We start from the raw sequence: 23,408 nt of genomic DNA, 5'->3' as shown, positions 1-23,408 counted from the left end.
GAGCAAAACCGATGCACAACGTAGGCCAAGCCACGCAGCAACATTCTGAGGAGACAGAGGGCCTGATTCAAGGAAGTGTTTTATAATGGCGCAATCCCATAGGAAAACGTTCCATGAATCAGGCCCAGAGAATGTGTGGGGATGAGGCCTTGCCGCAGATCTGGGGATCTTTTGGGGAAGGCAACGATTCTTGAATCCAGACTTGAGCGTGGGAAGGGGGGAGATACCCGCCAAGTTCTGAAGCCGGGCATTTCTGCCACAGAGGGCCAAGAAGCACCAATAACCGAACATTGAGGTGGCATGCTTAGTTTGGCTGGTAAGATGCCAATCTGATTTGCTGATTCTGAGTGTGTGGACGGAGATCATCTGTGCAAGATGGAGGCAGGATTGATTTGTTGGAAAGTGTACAGAGCTCTCTATTCTTAGTAGCCATGTGCACACAAAACTAGGTGGGTGTGCGCAGAACGTTGAAGAGAGTTTGGGTGGTAAAGGTGAGAAGTTGGCAAGTGGAAGCAAAGGACTGCAGTGGGTGAAACAGGAGGGTTCACATAGGAGCTTGGTTTGCTTGGGGCTAATGTGTTATTCATAGCCGTTTGGCAAATCCTTCGATTATTGATGAAGAGGGAATTGGGGAAATGCTCAGTGATTCTTAACAAGGTCTCCAAATACTACAGGATTTAAATGCCATAGCAAAATAAGCCCGATGGACCGTTCAATGTTCGCAGCCCTCTTCTGCAAATGGCCACAACACACCCCTTTGATGTAGGTGCCCCTGTGACTTCTAAATAATATGTATTGTACCCGTTTCACATATAGTGTAGTCCAGTGAAATTCCCCAGGACCTGGATCAAATGAAACACATAGCCATAATTTGCCATCGAAAGAGAATGCACAGGTAGAAACTCAGCAGTTACACATTCTTGAGGATCCAAGACTTTGCATTTTTGCTGATTCCCAGGTGTGGAATTCAATCCCACTCGCCATCAAAGAGGCAGGCGCCTTCTGACTCAAGAAACACGCCGCAGCCAAATCTTAAAAAAAATAAACCAACAGTGTCCTATCTGTCTCAGGCCTATCGGACGATCTACGTGTTTTGCGTACTCCTGCGCGGTCTGTGCCGCCAGACGATATCATGTGCAACTCAGGATCATGAGTAACTGTGATGGAAATTAGAAGCAGACATGTAGTACATTAGCCCTATATGGGTATAGTTCATGAAACAAACTCCCAGAGGATGTTAATCTATTACAAGCCGACCCGCTGTTAGAGGATGTGCCCCTTAGGGCTCGGGCACAGATCACATTGCACAGGAATATGCCCCAGTCAGGGTGAAATATGGCAGGTACGCAGACTGTACCCTCTGGAGAAGTGTGAGAGGTGGAGCTCTGGGAAGAGGGTTTTCAGTTAATGACCCAGTGTATTTAGAAAAAGAAAGCTTCCTGCACCCCCCCCGCACCCCACCCCCCACCAGCCCCCGCAATTGCAAGCGGTTCACAGGGTTAAACAAATAGAAAAGCTGTTCGCCCAGCACACAATGGCAGCCACTGGACACTCTTAATTGAGGCAACGTTAAAGGAAAGGGCGCTGCATAGTTCAGTAAATTGAATGAATGTGCAAAATGAATGTCCCACCAACCAATTCGACGGTGCTCTTATAATACCCAGAGGGGAACCAGTGCCAACTTGAGTGCACTGTCACAGGGGGAGCGCTTCACAAGCCCCTGAAACCCCATGGCTTTGACAGAACGCAATAAGCTGTTCTTTTTAGACCATGGAGTTATTTTTAATACCGAAGGCACTAGGAACACATTACCCTGCAGAAAGACACCACCATCGCCTCCTCCACACCTTCAACTCCCACTGGGCCCCCTTTCTCCTTGCCAGTCCCCCTCTTGGTCATTTCCGCTTTTCCACGCACTGCAGATTGCAGAGTTCAGACAAGCGTAACCTTTTCAGAAAGGAAAACCTCAGACTGAACGCTTCTCATTATCCTTCCACAGGGATGCGCGCGCACGCACGCACGCACGCACGCCGTCATATGGTAGCAGAGGCACCCACTCCCACAAGCTTGCACCATTTACTGTCACTGTATCTGCTCAGGCAGGCAAAACTTCCACAGTCCACAGCTTTACCCAGGCTTCATGCAGCATTTAGGAGCTGATCAAGGACATGTCTAGGTATTCGAGATAAAGGCCTCAAATTGAGGTTGGCCTGTAGGCAGTCTTCTGGTGTACTTGAATATCTTACATTGACGAGAAATATGAGAGAAAACTTTATAGAAGCATTGTGGTGGGAGACACACATAGAGTTGTGAGTTTTGGGGGCACTCCTTATGTCTCACAGGAATATACCTGCAAACCGGCTCCATGGTGCGAGGCTCTCCTTCAGCTAGTGCTAGATTCCAGCCAAGAGCATGCTGGAAGCAGAGGCCCCTACTCATGGTGGGAAGAGTGGTACTAGACCTCCTAGAAATCTGATTAGCACCCGGGGCAGCAGGAGTAACCAATCCGGTTGCTCAGATCGGGGGCTGAATCCCGCAATCCAAACCCACGTTCTGAGCAACCAGACGCCTGCTTCCCGCGCCCCACCACCTTCCGCCCACCCTCCCTTCCCTTCCCCTTTGTTTACCATCCCTTGCAACCCTAGCTCCGCGTAGCCCCCGCCACCGCTGCTGCAGCTCCTTCTTCCTTCTGGCCGCCATGGAAATGGAAGAGGGACTCCTCTCATGTGTGGAACTGCCCTGTGAAAATGTGGGAACTCCCCATCACAAAGCACCAAGAACGCATTTCTGCATTGTTTATTACAGAAGTGACCTATATGATATTTGTTTCTGCATTGTATGAAAAACACAGCAAAAACAGAGGCCATTATATAATGCAGGCCCTACTTTGCCCCTTGGCTGTTATTGTAAATCTCAAGGCAGTTTTATTAGTGTCAGCTGGAATCAGCCCACAGGCCATTTTGACTGTGGAAGAGGGGAAACCTTCTGCAACAGCACAATATGCAATGCAGCTGGCATATTTTGAACAGCATTCTGCTGACTCACACACACAGGCCCGCACTAACCAGAAGTCAAGAGCATGGTCTTCCTAGCGGATGTGTCAAATGCGTCCAAGGAGCAGGCGTCAATGGGCAGGAGCCTAGATTGACGCAGTGGGTTCTTCGGCCAGTGCATTGCACGGCATAGTGATGCCACTGTCTGTCTTGGAACTGGATGTAGCAATGTCCCCATAGCACACGCCGACCCCTCTGACCTGGAGGAGAGGCATTGCTATCGCTTGTTGTTCTGCTTCGGGCTCCGCTCGGAGACGTCCTAACAGGATGGGGATTGTTATGGGAATGAAACGAGCGTTGTTCGTGCTGGTGGGGCAGGAAGGACAGTACATAAAATTCCTTTAAACAAATGTCAACAATGACAGCGCGCCTTTCAACCCTGGCACTTCCGGGTTACGTTGGCAACACGTGTTCGCATTTCTAGAGAGTTCAACACATGTGCAGACCGACGATTACAACTAACAGACCCCTCAACAGCAGGATTCCCCACACCCGGAGGTCCAGAGAAGATGGGAGTAGTTCAGTCTCTTCTTTCGAAAGATGTGAGTAAAATGATTTTTGGGAATAGGGAGTAAAAATGGTACTCACTATTGGCTGGTATTTTTGTAGTAACACATACTGTGAAAAAACTCACTTCATTCAGGTGTGGAAAATCCAGAACGTAGACTTGTCCAAACTGTACTGAGTTAGCAAAAAAATGAGCCTTGATGCCCTAGAACCATTCAAATCTGGCCACATAAGTCTGTCACAAAGTTCTTAACGTTCCCCTGTCTTCGAGCAGTCACTGCAGTCCAGCTAAAATCTTTTGTGGGCCAATGCCACAGCCACCCCCAGAAAGCACAGCTGGTAGCACAATTACTCTAGTATACTGGCCATGGCACAAGTCGGATTGTGTGTAATCTCCCACCAATAAGTATCCTTTGGGTTGGTGGGCCTCTACAAACTAGCACAGCAATGACACCACAGAAAGCCCTTACTCCACATCCACCAGTCGCGCGCACGTGCACGTGTGTGTGTGTGTCGCGCGCGCCCATCTGCTAAAAGGGAAGCTCGGATATATGCTCGGCATTTCCAAGCCACATTGTGCAGAACAGGTGATCCTCTTGTTGCAGGGTTTATGTTTGGCATACAGGCCCAGTCCTGTTAATAAAAGATTCCACCTGCATGAGTCTCCATCTCCAATTGTTTGCACCTCTGGCATGGTGAGTCAATATGGACTGGTCAACAGTTGGGCTAAAATGCACGCTCTGCATCTGGTATGTGAAGGTAAAACCTCTGGAGGAGGTTCTGCGGTATTTACTAGATTCGCAAGGAGGTATGCACGTGCCTCATTGGTGAATGGAGCATCCTAATGGGGCACACTTCTCTGTGCACCACTGTAAAACTGCACACTCAGGGATAGGGAGGCATGAGCCTAATTCCCACCTCCTGCTCAGAGTCAGAGTTAACAGGCCGGAGCATAGCCATTGTCACCTGGTAAGGACCGCAATAGTGATTATACCACTACGCACCCTTAAATGATGTCCGGGCAAATAAGCCAGTGTTTTTTGACAGAAGAAATTGGAGTACAGCATGAGACGTTTCTATCGACAAATAAAAAAATACAAAGATTGCCACCATGGACGGCAAAGTCCCTTTTCCATTTCCATAGACTGAAAGATTAGCAACTAGGAAGACGACGTTCTAGGAGCAAGGAGAAGCAGGTAAGTGGTAAGAGATGGTCCCAGGGAGGTTCTGAGGTTGAGGTGGATAGTCGTACAGAGAAATCGATCCCGTCGTCTGTGGTGTTGCGTGGGTAGAGAGAGCGTGAGAATGGCAGTGATTGGGGGAGTTGCTGGCAGCTGTCGTGGAACACAGTGTTTCACCAGTGAAGTAACTCTGCATTCCTAGATTGGCAGCAGCCTCTCCTGTGGGTGCCTACGTTTTCCTTGTTTAATGGAGAGGCGGTTAATGCCAGTCATCTTTGCACATGCCTGACCAAGTCTGTATGGCATCAACATAGTGCTCACAAGTGCACCTGTGTGGCTGTGGCCGCATAATCCACTCTGCCTCACCCTGAAGGTGGCACACGAGCACCAAGCCAGAGGGAGTGTGCAATGGCAGCGGGGTGTTCAGTGAATCACGCTTGGGTGCCCAGTGTCGGGAGATCACCATGCAGAGGTGCAAATGTGTGATTTTCACATTTGTGCAAGTACATCACTAGATGGGCCTACACATGTGTGTTCTGTGAATCCCTCTAATTGTGTGTTGGTGCAAATATATCTTGGGCTTGCACAGCCCCATTGTGAATCAGATTCAACATGTATTTGACTTGTGTGAAACTTTTTAATGATCTGTTCCCTGTTGCAAGGTCAATACAGATACTCCAGAGGCGTGACTAATGTGTGCGGCAGTTATTGCTGGGGGACTTCATGCATCTTGTGCCAACGTTTAGCAACGTGGCCTCATAAGGTGACAAAAGAATGGGACCTCGGCAGCCAATGGAACTGATGTCAAGGTGCGGCCATTTTGAAAGAGAATGCATTCGGAACATCCCCCTCCATTCCCCGGGCTTCTTTACTCTCTCGAATATTCCTCTCGGCCAAAGTAAATCAACTGCTTCTTTTATGAGGAAAGTGCGTACTCTTTGCAGTGGCATTAACATTAACTCCCAGCATTTCCGCCCCCGCCCCCCCCCCCCCGCCACCCATTCGTACAGCCACCCAAGTCTCACAATAGAACATCCTCAAAGAATTGTGCTGCAATGATATACATTCAGACAAGTGTGAAGTAGGGAGAGTGCTTGGTGGGGTCAACAGTGAATGAATTCAGACTGAGTCAGGGGTTATTTACGATAACGCATGTCTGACACTGACCGTGTGCAGTGACCTGAAAAGGAGACCCCGCACGGGACCCTTTCTGGACATTCACTAAGTCTTCTGATCTGAGGAAGCTGTTATCGTGAGTGCGGTTTAATGAACTCGGGGTAAGGTGGGCAAGGGACGGGAACTTCTGACAGTGGAAGAATATATGGCTGCGTCATTGGGCGCTCAAAGACTTGGGGTCACTCCAGAGGGCCTCCAGGCATCTGCTGCCGAGGAAGGGCCGTGTTGCGACCTAGAGAACGGCCTATGCTCTAATAGGTCCTTCAGGCCGTGAGTTCCCCAGGACAAAGCCTGGCCACAGGCTCCGATCATAGACCCAGCCTATTGGACCGGCGAGTTTTCCTGCAGCTATCCCTAGAATGGCAAGTACAGAGCGTCACTGCTTTTCAAAACGAGCACCGCACACTAGAAATGCCACACACACATGAATACAGTATAATACATGTCTTGATCACTTTCACTGTTGTGGGTTGTGCAAGCTGAGAAGAATACCATCTTGCTGATGTCAGTGTTGCTGAACGAGTGTTTGATGTCAGCATGAATGCTGCACTTCATTTGGGACGTGCTTTTAAAGTGTGGTGTGGTTTGTTGGCACTTGAAGTAGAAGCTAAGAATAGTCTATGTCTCTCTCGCCCTCTCTCTGAAAAAGGATGAGCATTTTCTTCAAAAGCAAAATGCCAGCCACAACATGAGCAACAATAGCTTGCAAGCTACACTTGCACAATTGGCCACATTTCTCATTGGCTGCTTCAATTGGCGCAGTTCTCATAATTGCTGCCAAAGTAAGCAGGCCAGATCCATAATGTCTGCTTGCCACATGCATAGAGCGGGGCGTCCGGGTTCTGAATCCCCTCATAGCTGAGCGTGCTGTAAAGAAGACACGCTACGGCAGCGGAGATTTCCCAACGAAGAGAACGCTGAGACGTGGGAGCGCTATGGGTTTGGATGTCTAGCACCCTTGGACTGTGTGCCTTAAAAGAGGGCTCCCGGGGTGCAATCAGTCCCAATCTCTCATCTATGCCTGGGGTCCCTGGGATCTGTTTGTCTTTATTTGCACTAGGGAGGAGAGCGTTGCCACGAAGGTCTGTGATGGCTTCGGCCCGCCACCGCCCCACCCCTTGCCTGCGCCACTTTCATATCTGAAAGGGTGAGGAATCTATTGAAATGTGCCATGGAGTCAGTCCTCCTTCCGCCCCAGAAAGTGTGTGCTTCGGGGGAACCTTCTTGCTGGGTAATCTCAAGCAGAGTCGTTGCTTCATGTGGATGCAGCTGAGAGTACATACCTGCACAATCCGTATGCTGACATCCCAGCTCTCTCTCTATATGCTGCAAATTACAGTTCCTCCTTGGTGGTGGGTGATGTTCTTTTGGTTGTTGTTCTGATGGATCCTTGCCTCTGGGAAATCCGGCTGCAGTTCCATCGCTGGTATTTCTGCTCACTTTAGGCAACCTACCGATAGCAGCCCTGGCGTTTAACAGGGGCACCGGATTGGGAGGTGTGGAGGCGGGCCAAGGATGGAAGGGCAGCAGTTTGGAGAAGGGGACCTTCCTGGCCTCAGCCGGCGCAGCCACGTCACTGGCTTGCACCGGCACCGGAAGTGGAGAGCCAAGGTGATTTGAGAGATGTAATAATAAATGCGGCCTAATGCCTTTCAAAGAATATTTGTTTCTGGTATCCAGACACAAATGTCTGCCTGTGCCGCATAATTCACCACTGATCCACCACAAAATGCACTGTTGCCGTTTCAGTCTCTTATGTAGATGCTCGTCAGCTACCCATGTGTTTGTGGGCGATAACAAGATGCTACAACCTTGTGATGTCTTCAGGCGGGGTGTGGGTCGAAAGCAAAAAAAGAGGACAAAAACTGGCTTTGCAGCAGATTTGGTGGTACTGTGTACCAAAAAAGCCCCCCTGTCGTTATAGGAGCTGTCAGCTCTGCAATTCTTTCTAAACGTGTGTAGTCTACGCTTAAAGCCGAGCTGTACGTTATGCATTGAACACATGGAGGAGGAACCAGTCCTAACGACAGATCAGGCTTGATTACTGGAGAGTCTTTGTGAAGCAGTGGGTCTTAAATTAAATCCATTGTGCTGGAGGGAGACGCTGGAGCAACCTAGCAGTGAGGTTCTAGACCATGGCCTGATTGCTTAGTTATTTGTTTTGAGAGTTGAAAGTACAGGGCGTTGCTGTAGTTCAGTAAAGATAGGGTGAATGACACTATGACATCCAGCCATCACCTCTGTTTTTGCTTTGTCACCCCGAGTGGGACGGGTATGCCCAGACGTGGGTCCCATGCCTGCTGGGCCTAGCGACCGAACATGGATGTCTGGGGATGCTTGTGGTCTCGTGCAGAAGGGATGTGGCTTAGCAGTTCGGGCTGGACTGCCCCTTTGGGGTGGGACCAAGCCTGATTTGCATATGATCTTTCCCTTTATATAATGGATTTGCAGGTGAAGAACGATGGTCTGGGGGGTTTCCCAGAGCAATGCCAGAGGTTAAGATTCATTCTAAACCTTCCATCCATCACCTCTTTGTTTTTGCCCTGAATAAGATGCGACAGGTAGTCAATGAAGCAAATGACCAATAAAATGAGTTCCCAGGGATAGAAGGGGTAGCAAGATATGTCAGTGAGTTAATTGTGTGGCACAGACATCCGTGTTGAGACCACAGGAAGCAGAAATTAACCCTGGCAGGACTAGCACTTCATTTTGGTGAGGCTGATCAATTGGGTACCATTATTTTGGGTAATATAACCACCTATTGGCACCCTGGTGAGAGGCACAGAGCATTACCTTCGGCTGGAATGCGTGCTGCGTCCACCTGGAACGCATGCTGCATACTCCGGAATGAGCCCACGTTCGACCGTGGGCTGTTCGCAGCACTCCCCTGCAGGGGAGTTGCTAGGTCTGGAAAAGACCCGGGGCTACGCTGATGTAGGAACTGTTGGGACTCAGGGCTAGCTAGTCTTTTGGCTGTAGGTCCTGAGATTCTATCTGGGGCTACAACCAAAAGATCAGGGGCTATAGCCCCCTTACCCCCCCAGCAACGCCCCTGCTCCCCTGTGCACCAAGTTGTTGACTACCTCCTGTCCTTCCCCACTTCCTGTGGCCACCACACTTTCCCTCTGCATCCCTCGGTTGCGTCCCTACAGCCTAGTCTCTTTCCCCCTCAGCACACATACCCGTAGTGCACTGCTCAGGTTCCCCGTCGCCCGGCTCTGTCCTCCTGAAATATCCATCAACAATATAAGAAAGGAAATCGGACTAGTACTATAAGCAGGGTCCCAATTTCCTTTAAAAAAGAAATATTAGCACCAGGGAGGGAGCCTCGGGGTGCCAATAGCGTTATTCGCCGCTTTGTGGCGTGGGTTTGGGTGTGAACGGCCCTAAGCCCTCGCGCTAGCAGGGCATTACCGGCCAAGCCACTAACCAATACTGTGATTCTCTGACAGAGGGAAGCCCAGGAAGGGAAAAGTGTCCCTCAGGATATTTAAATGGGCAAAGAAATAATGACCACCACATTGATTTGAGGCACCTGATCTTAAAAGATTTTAGCCCCAAACATAATGCAAGAAAACCTGGTAGAGCGCCTTCCATGGAGAGGTCCTGGTTTGTAACTGTGAGGAACATGAGCTGCATTGAAAGTAGCAAAGGCTTGTATCATGTGTAAACACTGCCCAACAGCAGCTGACGGGTGTCAATTGTTTCCAATCACAGGCCGCTGATAGCTGGACGGCACACATGTTAACAGGCCCGGGAGATAGTGCAACCTCGGCGGCTGCCATTCATTTCTGAGATAACTAGCACGGCACATGGAAGCCATTTCGTGAACACTTGAAAGATAGCCCCGTTTTAGTGCCTCGCTCCCTTTGCGCTGCTTTCCTACGAACGTGTCTGGATGAAGAAATGCAAGATGTGAAAGGTGGTGCGTTCATGATATGAAGTGAGAAGACAGGCGGCCAGAACCAAGCAGGTTTCGCTTCCGCTGCTATACTGCAAAAGAGAGCCCTTGTGGTGGCAGAAACTGTTTGATGTGTGGAGGCGTTAACGAGAGCGCAGTGTGTTCTTTAATGTGGGCCTGTACGACGCCGAGAAAGGTGGGCCCTCGTCGAAGCAGCGGCCAGACAGAAGATTGGTTAACTCAATCATGGGGCGGACCAGGTATCATCACGGCAGCTTATCAGCCTTTGCCGCTCTACTCGTAGCTTCAAAGGGAGGGGGGTGGAGTAGAGTGCAGGTACCGCTGAAGTGGGGGCGTGGTGGTGCAGCGGTAGCTGCGCTCCCAGGGGCTGAGCGGTGCAGGGCCCCTCTCACTGCAATCCTGCATCTTGAAGGCTCACGTGCTCTGCCTTTCATCCCCCACCTGCGTGAGAGACAGCGGCCATTATCTGAGAGCGATCACCGAGCCCGGATTCTCTGCGCATTTCTTTACACGTCTTTGAACGGGCCTGCTGAATCTTAACCCTTTCGTCTCTCTCGCTCAATAGACGTCAGTGGTGACGAAATGGCTCTAAAGAAGGTCCCTTTGCCTATTTAGGGGACGTTTCCCAATAAGACCTATCACTCGTGTACACTGCAAGCGCTCTCCCCACAGGTGCTGGTCATCACTTAGCTTTGATTGGATCGAGCATAAGAAAGTCAATCATTGGCAGTGGCAACAGTTTGGACTTTTGGGTAGGCATGGGAAATGCACTTGCCAGGCACAGCCATAGTGGCATTAACTAACCATGGATGTTAGCAGCTGTACTGCTTATCAATCGAATGGTTGAAGGCAGACATCGTTTAGACATTTTTACTACACCAGTAGCTGTTAACAACTCCAATTAAGTCATTAACTCTCAGAAGACTGCTTTGAAAAAACACTGGCAGGAACTATGAGTGCAAAGTTTGATGGTGTGGCTTGAATAAATTGAACTGACAGAGTTCCCATGACTGGGCGGGAAGGGGCAGGAACTGAGTGGCAATGGCGATTAGCAGAGCCATGATATGAGATATGATATGGCATTTATAATGCGCCTATACACAAGTGTTTCAATGCGCAATGAGTCAAGGGAGGGGGATACAGAGGGAAGACAGAGACAACAATCTTACTAGGCCAAGTTACATTGAGATCGTGCAAGTGCAGGGGAAGGTGGGAGGGGAAAAGTGCAGAGGGAAGGGGGAGGGGCAGTGCAGTACATGGGAACAATAGCAAAAATAAATACAATAAATAAAAGCAATGAGTAAAAGTGCGATCAGCTGGTGGCAAGTGCAAAGGTAAGTGCAGATATCAGGTGTCAAGTGCTGGTAGGGGGCTGCAGGGATACAGAAACAGACCCAAAAGAGGGGGATGCCAGGGAGGCAGTGCAGGGATGCAACTGGTGGGGGAGGGGACCTGGACCCAAGATCAGAGGGTAGCCAGGTGACCAGTGTAGTTTCAGCCAGGAGATAAGCAGGGGAGATGAAGAGAGAAAGCAGAAGCAAAGAGGAAGGTTTTGAGGTGCTTCTGGAAGCAGAGATGGTTCTCCTCAAGTTTCAGGGAGGCTGTTTCAGAAGGAGGCCACAGCCATAGAAAGAAATGGGCAGTCAATGGGTGGGCACATAATCAAAAAACACCTTCAAGCTCTGTGTCCGTCCTCACATGCCATTCCTCCCTCTCTGTACTCTAATGCAATCGTTTCTGCCACCTAATAGCCCAACTATTGCCGACAAAGTGTTACCATGTTGCACGAGGTGGACCACGCTGCATGAAGGCGGTAATATAGGTTATGGAGCAATGTTGTCTTGCAAGCACTCTACGACTACACGCCACGCTTACTGGCTGACTTATTATTGGCAGGATGGATGTGTGCAATGGCCAGTCACATTCTTCAGAATACTACATACTTCCGAGAGGAAACCGACTTCAACTAATAAGCAGCATTGCAGGAAGCGGCTGAAACCAATGTGGCCAGTAGAACACAGGTGCTCATGACTCTCAGTCCTACGAATACTGGCATCAGTCCCTCGACTGACCCGAGAGCTCTGTTTAGACAGACTCTGATAGCATCTGAATGGATTCAGGAAGCTTCCAAGGAGTAACACATTTCCCTCCTCTCTATCTGCAATTGCACCAACTGCAGGGCAATTCATCTCGGCTAATTCATCTCGGGTTGTCTCCCTTAGGTTCTTTGAAACATGCTTAGGAGGACTGGACATTTAAGATGAGGTTTCGAGTCATGCATTGATGTACTTATTTTGTATCTTTGCAAAACACTTTATACACAAAGTCATATACTCTCTGAACAGTGGGGGGAGGTGCATTTGCAATGAAAGCCTGCTCTTGTGGTTGGAGCAATGGGGAGCCTTGAATAAGGGGGAGGGGCCTCGTATGCAGATGCAGTGGGTGTGCCTTTGTTGTGGATGAAGTGGTGCGTGTTTGTGATTTGAGCAACAGGGAGCATTGCATAATGAGGAGGTGTTTCTTGATGAAGGGGCCATGCTTATGGTTTGCAAACATCTGCTGCATTAATAATTAGCAGTAGAATAGAGTACAATGTTTGCACAGATGCATTTGGGACTGGATTCTCCAAGAGCCACTTGCTTGGGCGTGTGGGGATTGCAGGTGTTGGGTTTTGAACCCTGTGTATTCTGGCAGACCCTTCAGCAATGCTAGGCCTCTTTGAAATCTATTTCCTTGTGCAGAAGACTTTCTGTATCTGACCGTGACTGTGTTTTTCTGAGGGTCAGATCTGCCCAGTAGCATAGGCACTGAGTAGACAGGGGCAGAGGGGGGGCTCTTACCCCCCATCCCTTCTGTTCTCCTTGAACAATGAGGGCAGTAATGTCATTTTCTCTCCAGGGCGCTTCTGCAACCAAAAACCAAGAAAAAAATCTGAATTCACTGATATGCTCTTCTAAGTCTCTGGGGGTGCATGGCTTCTGTGCTTGCTGGGCTCAGCCTTGGTGAACTTCTAGCATACATCTGGCAACATCTGCAAGACCTGCTCGCTTCAAAGTGTGAAAGCCGCCTCATTGTCACCTCAGCCTTGATCAGGGCATGCAAAGGACAGGCCAAGGCTGAAGTAGGGAATCCTAAAGCAGAATGCTGCAAAGGCTGCTCAGCGGGTTATAGCATTGTTGCTGAGATGTTATGCGTTTTCGCTGCTTGCCTGTAAATGCTTTGTTTTTTTTTCAAGGCCTGCTGTACAATGTGATTTTCCAACTGGGGATGGATATGGCTCCCTTGCTTCGCTTGGCATGGGAATTTCTGGCCTGCAGCGAAAATCAGAAATCTGCACACAGGGGGTGGCTTATTTTATCTATTAGAACTAGCTTTGCTCCCTGTTTGGCAGTCACTTCTCTCTTTCCAGTATTGGACTGTCGAGTTTAAAATCTTCACCTGGCCAGGCCTCTCATGGCTTGAGAATGTTCTTGTCTGAGACACCAGCAAGCTCACGGGGTTACTACGTCATTTGGGACTAAGTGCAAGGACCATGCACACTCGCTTTCTTTGCTAGGCAATAGACTATGTTTGGTGCATCGTAAAGGAATCCTGAGAAAACATAATCTCCTTTCAGCAGTGGGAGGTTCACTTGCGCTGTGAACTTGCAATTAGAACTCCGAGATTATGGGAAAGCGAATGACTGTCTCCTCTTAGGGAGACCGTGTGTGTCGTGTGTGGCCATGCCAGCCACACACAGCAAATGCCCGAAGTGTTTCCATTCGCTCTCGTCGGGTCTAATCCCAGCCCGCGTGCTGTCATTAGAAGCGCGGGTGTGCATCAGGTGACAAACTAGTGATCACCCAACAGCAGCCTTTTGTATGTAGTGTTGTGACGCTCTGAAAAGCTTGGCTCAAGCACTTTACCAGGGAAATGGGGGCGTGGTGGGGGGGGTGCCTCCACGTTGCTGAGTGTGCCCTTCCCGTTGACTTTACGGTGCGCTCAGTGCACTCCTGGAAAGGGGCAGAAATGGCCAAAGGCTGGACAGTTTAATGCGCATTATTCAGCATGTAGGAAGTCAGTTCATGGCGATGCACCCTGCAACGCACAGTGCTCTTTCCGGGGGACACGTGGATCCAACCAGTGCTTGCAATGGAACCCCGGAAGTGTGGGTACTCACTATCCCAGAGAACCTGCCTACTCTTGAGAAGTGCAGGCACTCATCCAGTTAAAGTATTGGCTTCCTTCATGGAAGTGCCCGTCATGTGTATTTCAAGTAAAATAAGTGCAGGTACTTAGGTACCGGCAAGCGACTGCCCATTTAAATTACTAGATACAACCAGGTTTTTGACAATACATGTTCCTGTCACATTCCCGCTCAAAATACATGTTTCCAACACCACATTCGCCTTAACCGTGCCATGTCATTTTACAAGTACTAAACACAACAACCGAATTCCTGTCATAAAAGGGCGCGTGCGTGCTTCCCTTTCCCACACCTGGCGCACAGTCGCGCGCCCAGTCATTATTATGTCTGCACCCTGAGCCCAACATGGCGTCGCCCGCCGGCGCAGCATGCAGGTTGCTGAGATGGACTGACATATGGCGTGCACGCTCTCTCTCTATCTCTCTCTCTCTCTCCTCTGCCCTTCTCTGGGACTGCCCGCCCCTCTCCTTCACCCCCCATGCTCCCGTGGAAATGCACTGCCCTCGACCTTCAGAGTGGCTGGCATGTGGGTGCCATGCTGCTGAATGCCAGACAGAACATAAAGTGGCACGAGCATGCCCGGCCCCTCTCTCCGGCAGCCAGGGAATTAGAAGCGGGTCCTGGGGCGGGGGAGGGGGGCTGGCAACAGAGCTAAAGGGGAAGAAGCTTTACAGCGGGGGTGAACCTCTCTGCATGGCACAGAGGTGGCTCCCCCTGGGGCCAGGCGGATGCACCATCGCAACAGAGTGGCACGGGGAGAGGAATATGCACTCGGGTACACAAATGTGGCATGCGTGTTCGCACTCCCCAGGGTGCAAGACCGCAATCAAATACATCGGGTTTTACGCCCCCCCCTCACATGTCTTATTAAAGCCGTTGCCAATGAGCCTGGGCTGTGATCACAGACATCTCGAGCCGGTCCCGAGTGATGTGGGCACACCATGTGTGCAGATGGCAGGGAAAGCCACCATCTACTGCGATCAGACGCGCAGGGCTTCTTGCACTCGGCATGCCGTGCCCCTAGTCTGAGATCACATGCCCACGTAACAAGTGCCCAAGACACACAGCGGTAGCCCTCATGCACACACCACCAACCCTTCTCAAACAAGATCGGTGTCCCCTCTCACTCTTTGGATCGGTGTCCCCTCTCACTCTTTGGATCGGTGTCCCCTCTCACTCTTTGGATCGGTGCCCCCTCTCACTCTTTGGATCGGTGTCCCCTCTCACTCTTTGGATCCGTGTCCCCTCTCACTCTTTGGATCCGTGTCCCCTCTCACTCTTTGCACTGATCCTCACCACCAACCCTTCTCAAACAAGATCCGTGTCCCCTCTCACTCTTTGGATCGGTGTCCCCTCTCACTCTTTGGATCGGTGCCCCCTCTCACTCTTTGGATCGGTGCCCCCTCTCACTCTTTGGATCAGTGTCCCCTCTCACTCTTTGGATCCGTGTCCCCTCTCACTCTTTGCACTGATCCTCACCACCAACCCTTCTCAAACAAGATCCGTGTCCCCTCTCACTCTCTGGATCGGTGTCCCCTCTCACTCTTTGGATCGGTGTCCCCTCTCACTCTTTGGATCGGTGTCCCCTCTCACTCTTTGGATCCGTGTCCCCTCTCACTCTTTGGATCGGTGTCCCCTCTCACTCTTTGGATCGGTGTCCCCTCTCACTCTTTGGATCCGTGTCCCCTCTCACTCTTTGGATCAGTGTCCCCTCTCACTCTTTGGATCGGTGTCCCCTCTCACTCTTTGGATCGGTGTCCCCTTCACTCTTTGGATCCGTGTCCCCTCTCACTCTTTGGATCGGTGTCCCCTCTCACTCTTTGGATCGGTGTCCCCTCTCACTCTTTGGATCAGTGTCCCCTCTCACTCTTTGCACTGATCCACACCACCAACCCTTCTCAAACAAGATCCGTGTCCCCTCTCACTCTTTGCACTGATCCTCAAAACTGAGACTACGCTCCAACGCCTCCTGGAATTTAGTGTCATATTAAAGAGTGCGCCGGCCAAAGGCAGCCGTGCACCCACGCCACGAAGGAATCCGCTGGGTGGCTGTATAGCGCCACACCGCCGAAACAATGACATCGACTAGCCGGCAACAGTTGCAAATCAAACTCGGTTCATGTACAGGGTTGGATTTCTGACGCACGTTTCATTAGCCTTTTCCGAGGGACCGGACACAGCCCAGATGCAAACTCCCAGGAGGTCGCGTGTCCGGGACATCTGGCACTAATCCTGGTTTCAGGGAGCAAGTCCTTAACAAAAAAGTATGTGGGAGTCTCATTAACATACCAATTGAGTGTGGCGTCACCAGAAATTAGCATTTTATCAAGGTGTCCTCTAAAAATAGTGGGGGGACTGCGTCCACCCGCGTGTCCCCTTCATTTGAGCCCTGCCTGGTTTCTGTGATGTTTGCTTCATCGCCATAGCGATCATAGCTCGGCACGACACTGCCCGGCAACAGGCGAAACGACCGGGGTAACCCACACATCGAACTCAATGGCTAATCCGCCCTTCTTCGTAATCGGATTCAGCTAAAATATTCCAAGGGTGATCGAATTGGTGTTGCTGAGAGAAAGCCAAAGACACGGGGACAAACAGCCCGGAGCTTGCATCTTTTATAAACACGGTTAAATGTAATGCGTTAAGCCGCTGCTTGAGAACTCTTCCTGGCTGTCACACACAAGGGAGCAGGTGTGCTCCTGGAAATGTAAATGCAGTTACATGATTACATTATGCCAGATATATATGCACAGTTCTAAATTGACCCATGCATTCTGCAAACACAGCCCAACAGGTGACTCAAAGTGCACAGGCCTGGCTGGTCATCAACCCTGCCCGCCTGTTAATCATTAGTCCTGGATTATAATCCAGACCCCATGGTGCCCCCCTCCCCAGCCCCCCGCGCCGCCGCGGACCCCAATGGCAGACTCACCTCCACGGACGGAAGTCAAGGTTAGGCAGAGCAGGAGGAGCGCCAAGCTCCACAGGCTGAGCTTCATGTTCGGCGCGGCCCCTGCGCTGGGAGGCGGGAGGAGGAGGCGGAGGAGGGAGGCGGCAGGCGGCGGCAGCGCTCTGTGAGAGCCGAGTCCACGCTGCGAGCTCCGAGGGTCTGGCGGAGGCGGGCTTTGCCAGGCTGCTCTGCTCTGAATGCTCTCTCGCTCACTATGTGGGCTGCGTTATGTATCGGAGCCGGCTGCTTTGGATGGGAGCCCAGTTGGTCATGTGGTCAGTGGAGCGGTGGCACTGGGGACCTCCCCCACCCCCTCTCCCTCTTAGCGCCCGCACCATGAATTGAGCGGCCGAATGGCGGAGTTAGCGCAACAAAAGGCGTTTGGCTTTGACAAACACTCGCATTACAATACAGCTTGGATCGCGGCCAGAAGCGTTCCAGCCACTTGGATCCCAGCACAGGAAACTTCTTTTCTTGAGGGGGGAAAAACGTCATTAACCCGTTTCTCGCCTTATTTCCTTAACAGCTGTAGAAGGGAAAATAAACGAAACCTAGAAAAGTGATTTCCTGATGTTTCGCCAGAGCACGGATTTATTAATTGAGGTATATTTATTAATAGCGCAGAGTCTTTCCACGTGGGGGTCAAGCGCCTAGTCCCAGGCGGCCAGCAGCTGCTCGCAGCTGCACTGCAATCACACCTGTGGCGCTAATACCACCGACCTCACTCCCACCGAAGGCACTTCAGCAATGGGGCCAGAGTCTGGAGCTGGTGCATAGGCTGAGTAGTGTGGGCTCGCTTTGCTCCTCTTACCAGATCCCTACCTAACTAATAAATCACAGACAAATTATGTTTATGGAAAAGTTGTAGGCCGTAGGCATTTTATTTTCTTACAGAAAATACAACACAACAAAAATCAATACCCTGCCATATGCTTTTGGGCACCTTGTGTCCAGTCCCGAAGTTGCCCAAGGCTCCTCCTGAGTCCTTGTTATCCCTGGGCCTTTGTTCCTGGGCACATGCCGCCTACGACATGCTTTGGACCGTGTACCGAAAGAGTACTCGGCGTGCCCATTCTTCCTGCTCCTTCTTTTTTGGACCGTGTACCGAAAGAGTACTCGGCATTCCCACTTCTGCCTGTTCCTTCTTTTTTGGACCGTGTACCGAAAGAGTACCGAAAGAGTACTTGGCGTTCCGGCTCCTGCCTGCTCCCCTCTTCTTCCGTTATTTTTGTAGGGTGTGTTGGGTGGCAAACGTTTTTCCTTCCCCTTATCCAGGCACTAAGAGCCTACCCGAGAGAGGTGAGCTCTTACCTGGTTTGTGCCGCCTCTCCTTTTCCTGGCTTACTTATACACCCCTGGCCTTTTGTTCCTTCTTGGGGGCGGCCGGGTTACCCCTCTGGTCCCTTGCTGTTATATTTCGCACCTTCCCAGGTGCTGCTTCCTGCCCTTTCCAGGGCTTTTGTTTCTTGTGGCGCCGTTCGGACGCCCCTCCCTACACTTTCGTGCCGTTTCCCCCCACCCCGCGCCTAAACTCCCAGACCCTCTATCGTCCCACATTTCATGCGGCCCGGGGCCTGGGGCACTCTGGGGCTTTAGCAATAATCTGTGGAGCCCAGAGTTGGCTGATCTGTTACCTTTGGTGTTGTGGTGAAAAGACAACCGGAGGCGTGAGGTTGTGATTGGCAATAAAAAGGCTGTGGTTTTTATTGCAAACAGTAGTATCATAAAACATTTGGGTACGTTTATCGATCCAAAACAAACACATAATGATAAACAACTGTTATCTTTTGGGCATCAGGCCAGTGGCATCTACCTGGCCCGCAGGGGAGTTGCTAGGTCTGGAAAAGACCCGGGGCTAAATTGATGTCGGAACTGTTGGGACTGGGGGCTAGCTAGACTTTTGGCTGTAGCTCCTGAGATTCTATCCGGGGCTACAACCAAAAGATCAGGGGCTATAGCCCCCTTAGCCCCCCCTAGGAACGCCCCTGGCCCGTGCCGCCAACTTCTTCCCACGACCTCGTGGGCCCGGTTCTTTGCCCTGTAGTTTGTTTGTTTTTTTTTTTTAATTATTTGTAATGCGCACCAGACCCGGGGGTATCAGGCCGCAGCAGTTACAAGAATGTGCAAAGTTTAGTTACAATGATACATAGGGCCTCATTACGAGGCTGGCGGAAGGTGCCGTTAAACCCACTCCGCCCTATTACGAGGTTCCCTCGTGGGACCCGGAAAGGATGTCTGGTAAAACCCTAAGGGGCTCGAATGGGAATGGTATCCATTTTTACCGGGCCCATCGAATGGGCAAATACCGGGTCTGCCAAGTTCGGCATGACCCGGTAATTGGCCATTCCATGGACCCGGTAAAATTTCATTACCAGTGGCAGCCGTGCCCTTAATAAGGGCACCGCTACCGCCAGCCTCGTAATGAGGCCCATAGAGTAAAAATACAATACATACACAGGTGGATGAAGAATAGGGGAACTAAAGAAGGATTACAAATAGTAAAAAAATAAAGTTCTTCCCATAGGCAACACAAATAGGCAGTGCTATATTACATCATAGTGGCAAAGACGTAGGGTCATCCCTGGGAGGAGATTACACCGCCCAGGTTTACTGGTCGGAAGAGATGAGCCTTGTGATAGTGTTGGATCTGAAGTTCTGGTAGGACTGGTCTTCTCTGAGTGAGGGAGGCAGGGAGCCAGAGTTGGGCTGCTTTAACTGGGAAGCTGCTGCCTCCAATCTATCAATGGATAGTTTGAATCTGGGAATGGATAAGCAGTTCAGGTTAGCTACTCTGGATGGTCTTGAGGAGGTTCGTCTGTGGAATCTCTCAGAGAGGTAGGTAGGTGCAGCATTGTTTAGTGATTTGTGGGTGAGTGACGCCGTTTTTAGTAAGATTTTGTCATTTGTCGAGAGCCAATTATTTTGTCGCCTGCACTCAGAGATGTAATCTCGTCTGGCTATGCCAAGGGCCGCTCTTAAGGCATTGTTTTGGAGGGTTTGGATTCTCCTGATGATAGATTTATTTGAGCCTATATACAGGGCATTACAATAAGCGGGGCAACATGAGGGCTCTGGCCAGGATAATGCAACTATTGTTATAGAGAAAGGGTTTACCAGTCCTAGTAAGTTTACACGTGTACGCAGTAGTGGATGCTAGTGTGTTAAATTGTTTAGAGAAGGAAAAGGTGGAATCGAGATAGAATCCTAAGGTCTTTACCTCCTTGGCCACCTTGATGAGGTTGCTCAGTTCCTCTCTTCTCTCCATTGGGATGGGTGGGTTTTGAGAAAAGAAGAAGAGAGTCTTCTGCGTCTGCCGAATGACTAATGGTGCTCTGTGCAGTTTACCAAAGAGAACTGGTTTCTTAGTGCCAGGTCTCTGCTAATATTCCTATTTGCAATGCCTGCAGGCATGCATGCTTCCAGGGGCTTCCTGCCCCTCTGGCAGGCTGGCGCCAACGGCCATTCACACCTAGGTGTAGCCCTGGACCTCCCTTCCTGCCCTACACCTTGCATCTGATGGTCCCCCATTGTTGCACCACCTTCCCTGCAGTGTGGTAGGTGTTTGGGAGGGGGGGTGAGTCAGGAGAAGCAGCACCAGGCTGCCTCGCCATTCCTCTTTCCCGCAAGGGCGGCCTAATGCGCCCTTGCCTGCTGTAACTGTTCCCTTGCCCTGGTCCCAGAATCCTCTGCAGTACCCTTAGGGGACACTACAGGAGATTAAGTACACAAGTGGCAGTATAATTTCACCTTTGGTACAAGCCTGTACTACACAGTTAAATTGTTAGCAGTAGCGGAGCAGCCAGACTTATCTCAAGAGCAAATGAGCAGTAATAGGGATTACACAAAGGACTACAATTACTGTGACTCAAGCAAACACTGACTCAAGGTTTCTGGTTAAAAAATATAAGTACATTTATTTTTAAACCATCTGTTCACAAAACACTTCACTTCTATTAAATAAAACCACACTCTGAATATACTACACACAACCAATTCCTTTGGTTTAGGACAATTCAAGGTAAGTACATTAGGATTTGACAGACCAGTGTTGTGAAGCAAAAGATGTTACCGGGGGTTAAGAAACGTTCACTTTTTGACAGTAATGACAGTTCGGACGTACGAACGAAAAGCGTACCCGCGGGAAGTAATGCAACCATAGTCAAACACACTTAGCACATTGAATAAAAACCAAGGCAAAGGGGATAACAATCATAGGCAATACTTTTGTCAAGGCACTAGAATCAGAGGACGTGTTCAGAAATACAGATAAAGTCAATATGCCTGCGCCAGTGTCAATTGGAGCAGGGCTCTGTTGTCGAGGATCACACGATTTAGAACAGTTCGAGATTAACATTGCCAGGAGTACTTGGATATTGTCAAAGGGAGGCAAAAGTTATAAGAGGGAAGGAAGAAAGGACAAGCCTTCGGTAAGAAAAAGGGTTCACCCCGATTCCTCAAGGTCGGACATAGAGAACGACCAAATGTGCACAGTACCTTATCCGAATGAAGAAAGCTGGTGCCATGGCAGTTGTTCCTGGTAGTTCCTGCAGACTCACGGTTCCTGAAACTTCAGTTGTGGGGACAAGAAGGAGGATGTCTGGAGTGATCTGCACTACCCAGGGATGAGGCCAGCAGCAGCAAAAGCAACATTGAATAAAAGGTGCGCTCCTTTAAAACAGGAGAGGGCTCTTCTGATGGCTATCCGGACCACTACAGCTTCGTGCAGTGATTTCGACCCAGGAGAGGATTCTCTGGCTGTAAAAAGGCAAGCTGGTTGATCCCACCAGGCTCAAGGGAAGAAGACTCCGGACTGGGTCTTCTCTGTCGTTGAAGGGTAGATAGCTCAGGACTGCAGCAGGGCTTCACCTGGACTCGGGGGTTGCAGCAGCCATCTTCTTCTCTGCTTCTCTTCAGTTCTTATAGTCCCAGTGGCGACTCTGACTTCCAGCCCAAGAGTCCTGCCTTTTATGCCAAAATCCCCCATTCACACAGCCTGGCTGTCAATCACACAGCAGGGGGTTGTCCAGCCCGGATAACCACCTCAGCCAATGGACACAAAGTGTGACTTGGGTCTCCAAGGAGACCCTGTGCAGGGGGTTACTAAACCCCTCCCTCACATTCAGCCCACCTAGACACCCAGATGCCAAAGGAGGGCTTCTTCATAGAAGCCCGCCAAAGCACAGCGAACAAAGAAGGCAAACCTGGTTTGCCGCGCAAAGTAAAACACAAGAAGGATATTAACAAAAAGAAATGGTGACTAAACACGACCGGAGCAAAAATAAAAAGTATTTGGTCAAGCCGGTTTATATTTGAGGCTAATACAATAGCCTAAAACAGTACCTCGTTTATATAGTGTAATCGCGGTAGAAAAGTTAGGGTACATACCACTTCCACCAGCCAAGTCTTTGGGTTAAGGGAGCGAAACAAGGCTCCAGAGGTACAGACAAAAAGGGATCAGAGTTGACCCTTTCCAATACTCCATGTAAGATGGGTTGTACTGGGTCTGTAGGTTAAATGACTACATAAAGTAAATGGCAACTTTACCTGTTTCTGGGGGACAGTAGTCAGCCCCAGAAAAATGGAGTCAGTGGGAAGTCTTAGAGACAACTCTGTGTTACTGCACTGAAGGTGCAGTGTAACACACTCAAGAAGTTGGGCTCATGGAGTGGTGTGCTCCAGAGCCCAAGATCACACACAAAGTAGAAATACACATGACAAAACACATGTCAGGGTGGAGAAAAGGTTCACACTCTTACCAGGTGGAAAAAAAAAACCCAGAAATCCAGCAAAGCTGATGAGGGACTCACTAGGTAAGGGAAATTAGCTATAAATGAGAATTCTCCCTAACAGTCCCCCTGGTTATCCCCCACCCCGTGCCCTTGAGCTCCCTTGGTGCCCAAGTCCATGGCACATGGCCAAGAAGCGCTTATACCTGCTGCTGTGCACATACCCCGTGGCGCCACCAATGAGCGACTTCAGATGATGTGAGTCCACCTCATAGAGGGTTGTCACCCTAGTGTGACACTTAGTACACGCCCGTGGTTACTGCTGTCAAAGTGCACCCAGTTTTGGTAGAAAAGTCTGTCAGGTCTGTATCATACACACGTTGCTTTGGTGCAAACGATTTTCCATAGTGTTTACTCTGGATCAAAATTTGCGTTAGTGCAAACCCTCTCACAAACCTTAAGTGCATTTTTTCGCCAGGACAATATTTGCTTTTGCACTGAAAGGGAAAGGTATTAGCACAAGGGCAAACTTTGTCATAGTGCAAGCATGCATTGAAAGAATATCCATTTGCACTGAAGCATCCTTTGCTTTCGATTTAAAGTTTTGAGACCTGTCACTTTCGCGCTAGACACTGTGTAGACATCAGAAGAGTGTTCTCTCAAATAAGCGTATGAGATCTTGTTGGTTTGAGCATAGATAGGTGTTT

General features: G+C 50.0%; 1 protein-coding gene across 1 annotated transcript in view; it reads right to left on the bottom strand.

Annotated features, from left to right (window-relative positions):
• APLN (apelin) overlaps positions 1-17,196 on the bottom strand; it is a 32,222-nt gene extending 15,026 nt beyond the window's left edge. The window contains exon 1 of the mRNA XM_069612978.1: positions 16,958-17,196. Coding sequence (XP_069469079.1) covers positions 16,958-17,024 — 67 coding nt within the window. The 5' untranslated portion in view covers positions 17,025-17,196. The remainder of the gene's footprint in view (positions 1-16,957) is intronic.
• Positions 17,197-23,408: the final 6,212 nt, after the last annotated feature.

This window comes from Ambystoma mexicanum, chromosome 5p (genome assembly GCF_040938575.1).
Source record: "Ambystoma mexicanum isolate Mex_15411 chromosome 5p, UKY_AmexF1_1, whole genome shotgun sequence".
Lineage (NCBI taxonomy): Eukaryota > Metazoa > Chordata > Amphibia > Caudata > Ambystomatidae > Ambystoma > Ambystoma mexicanum.
This window is presented reverse-complemented; position numbering and strand designations above follow the sequence as displayed.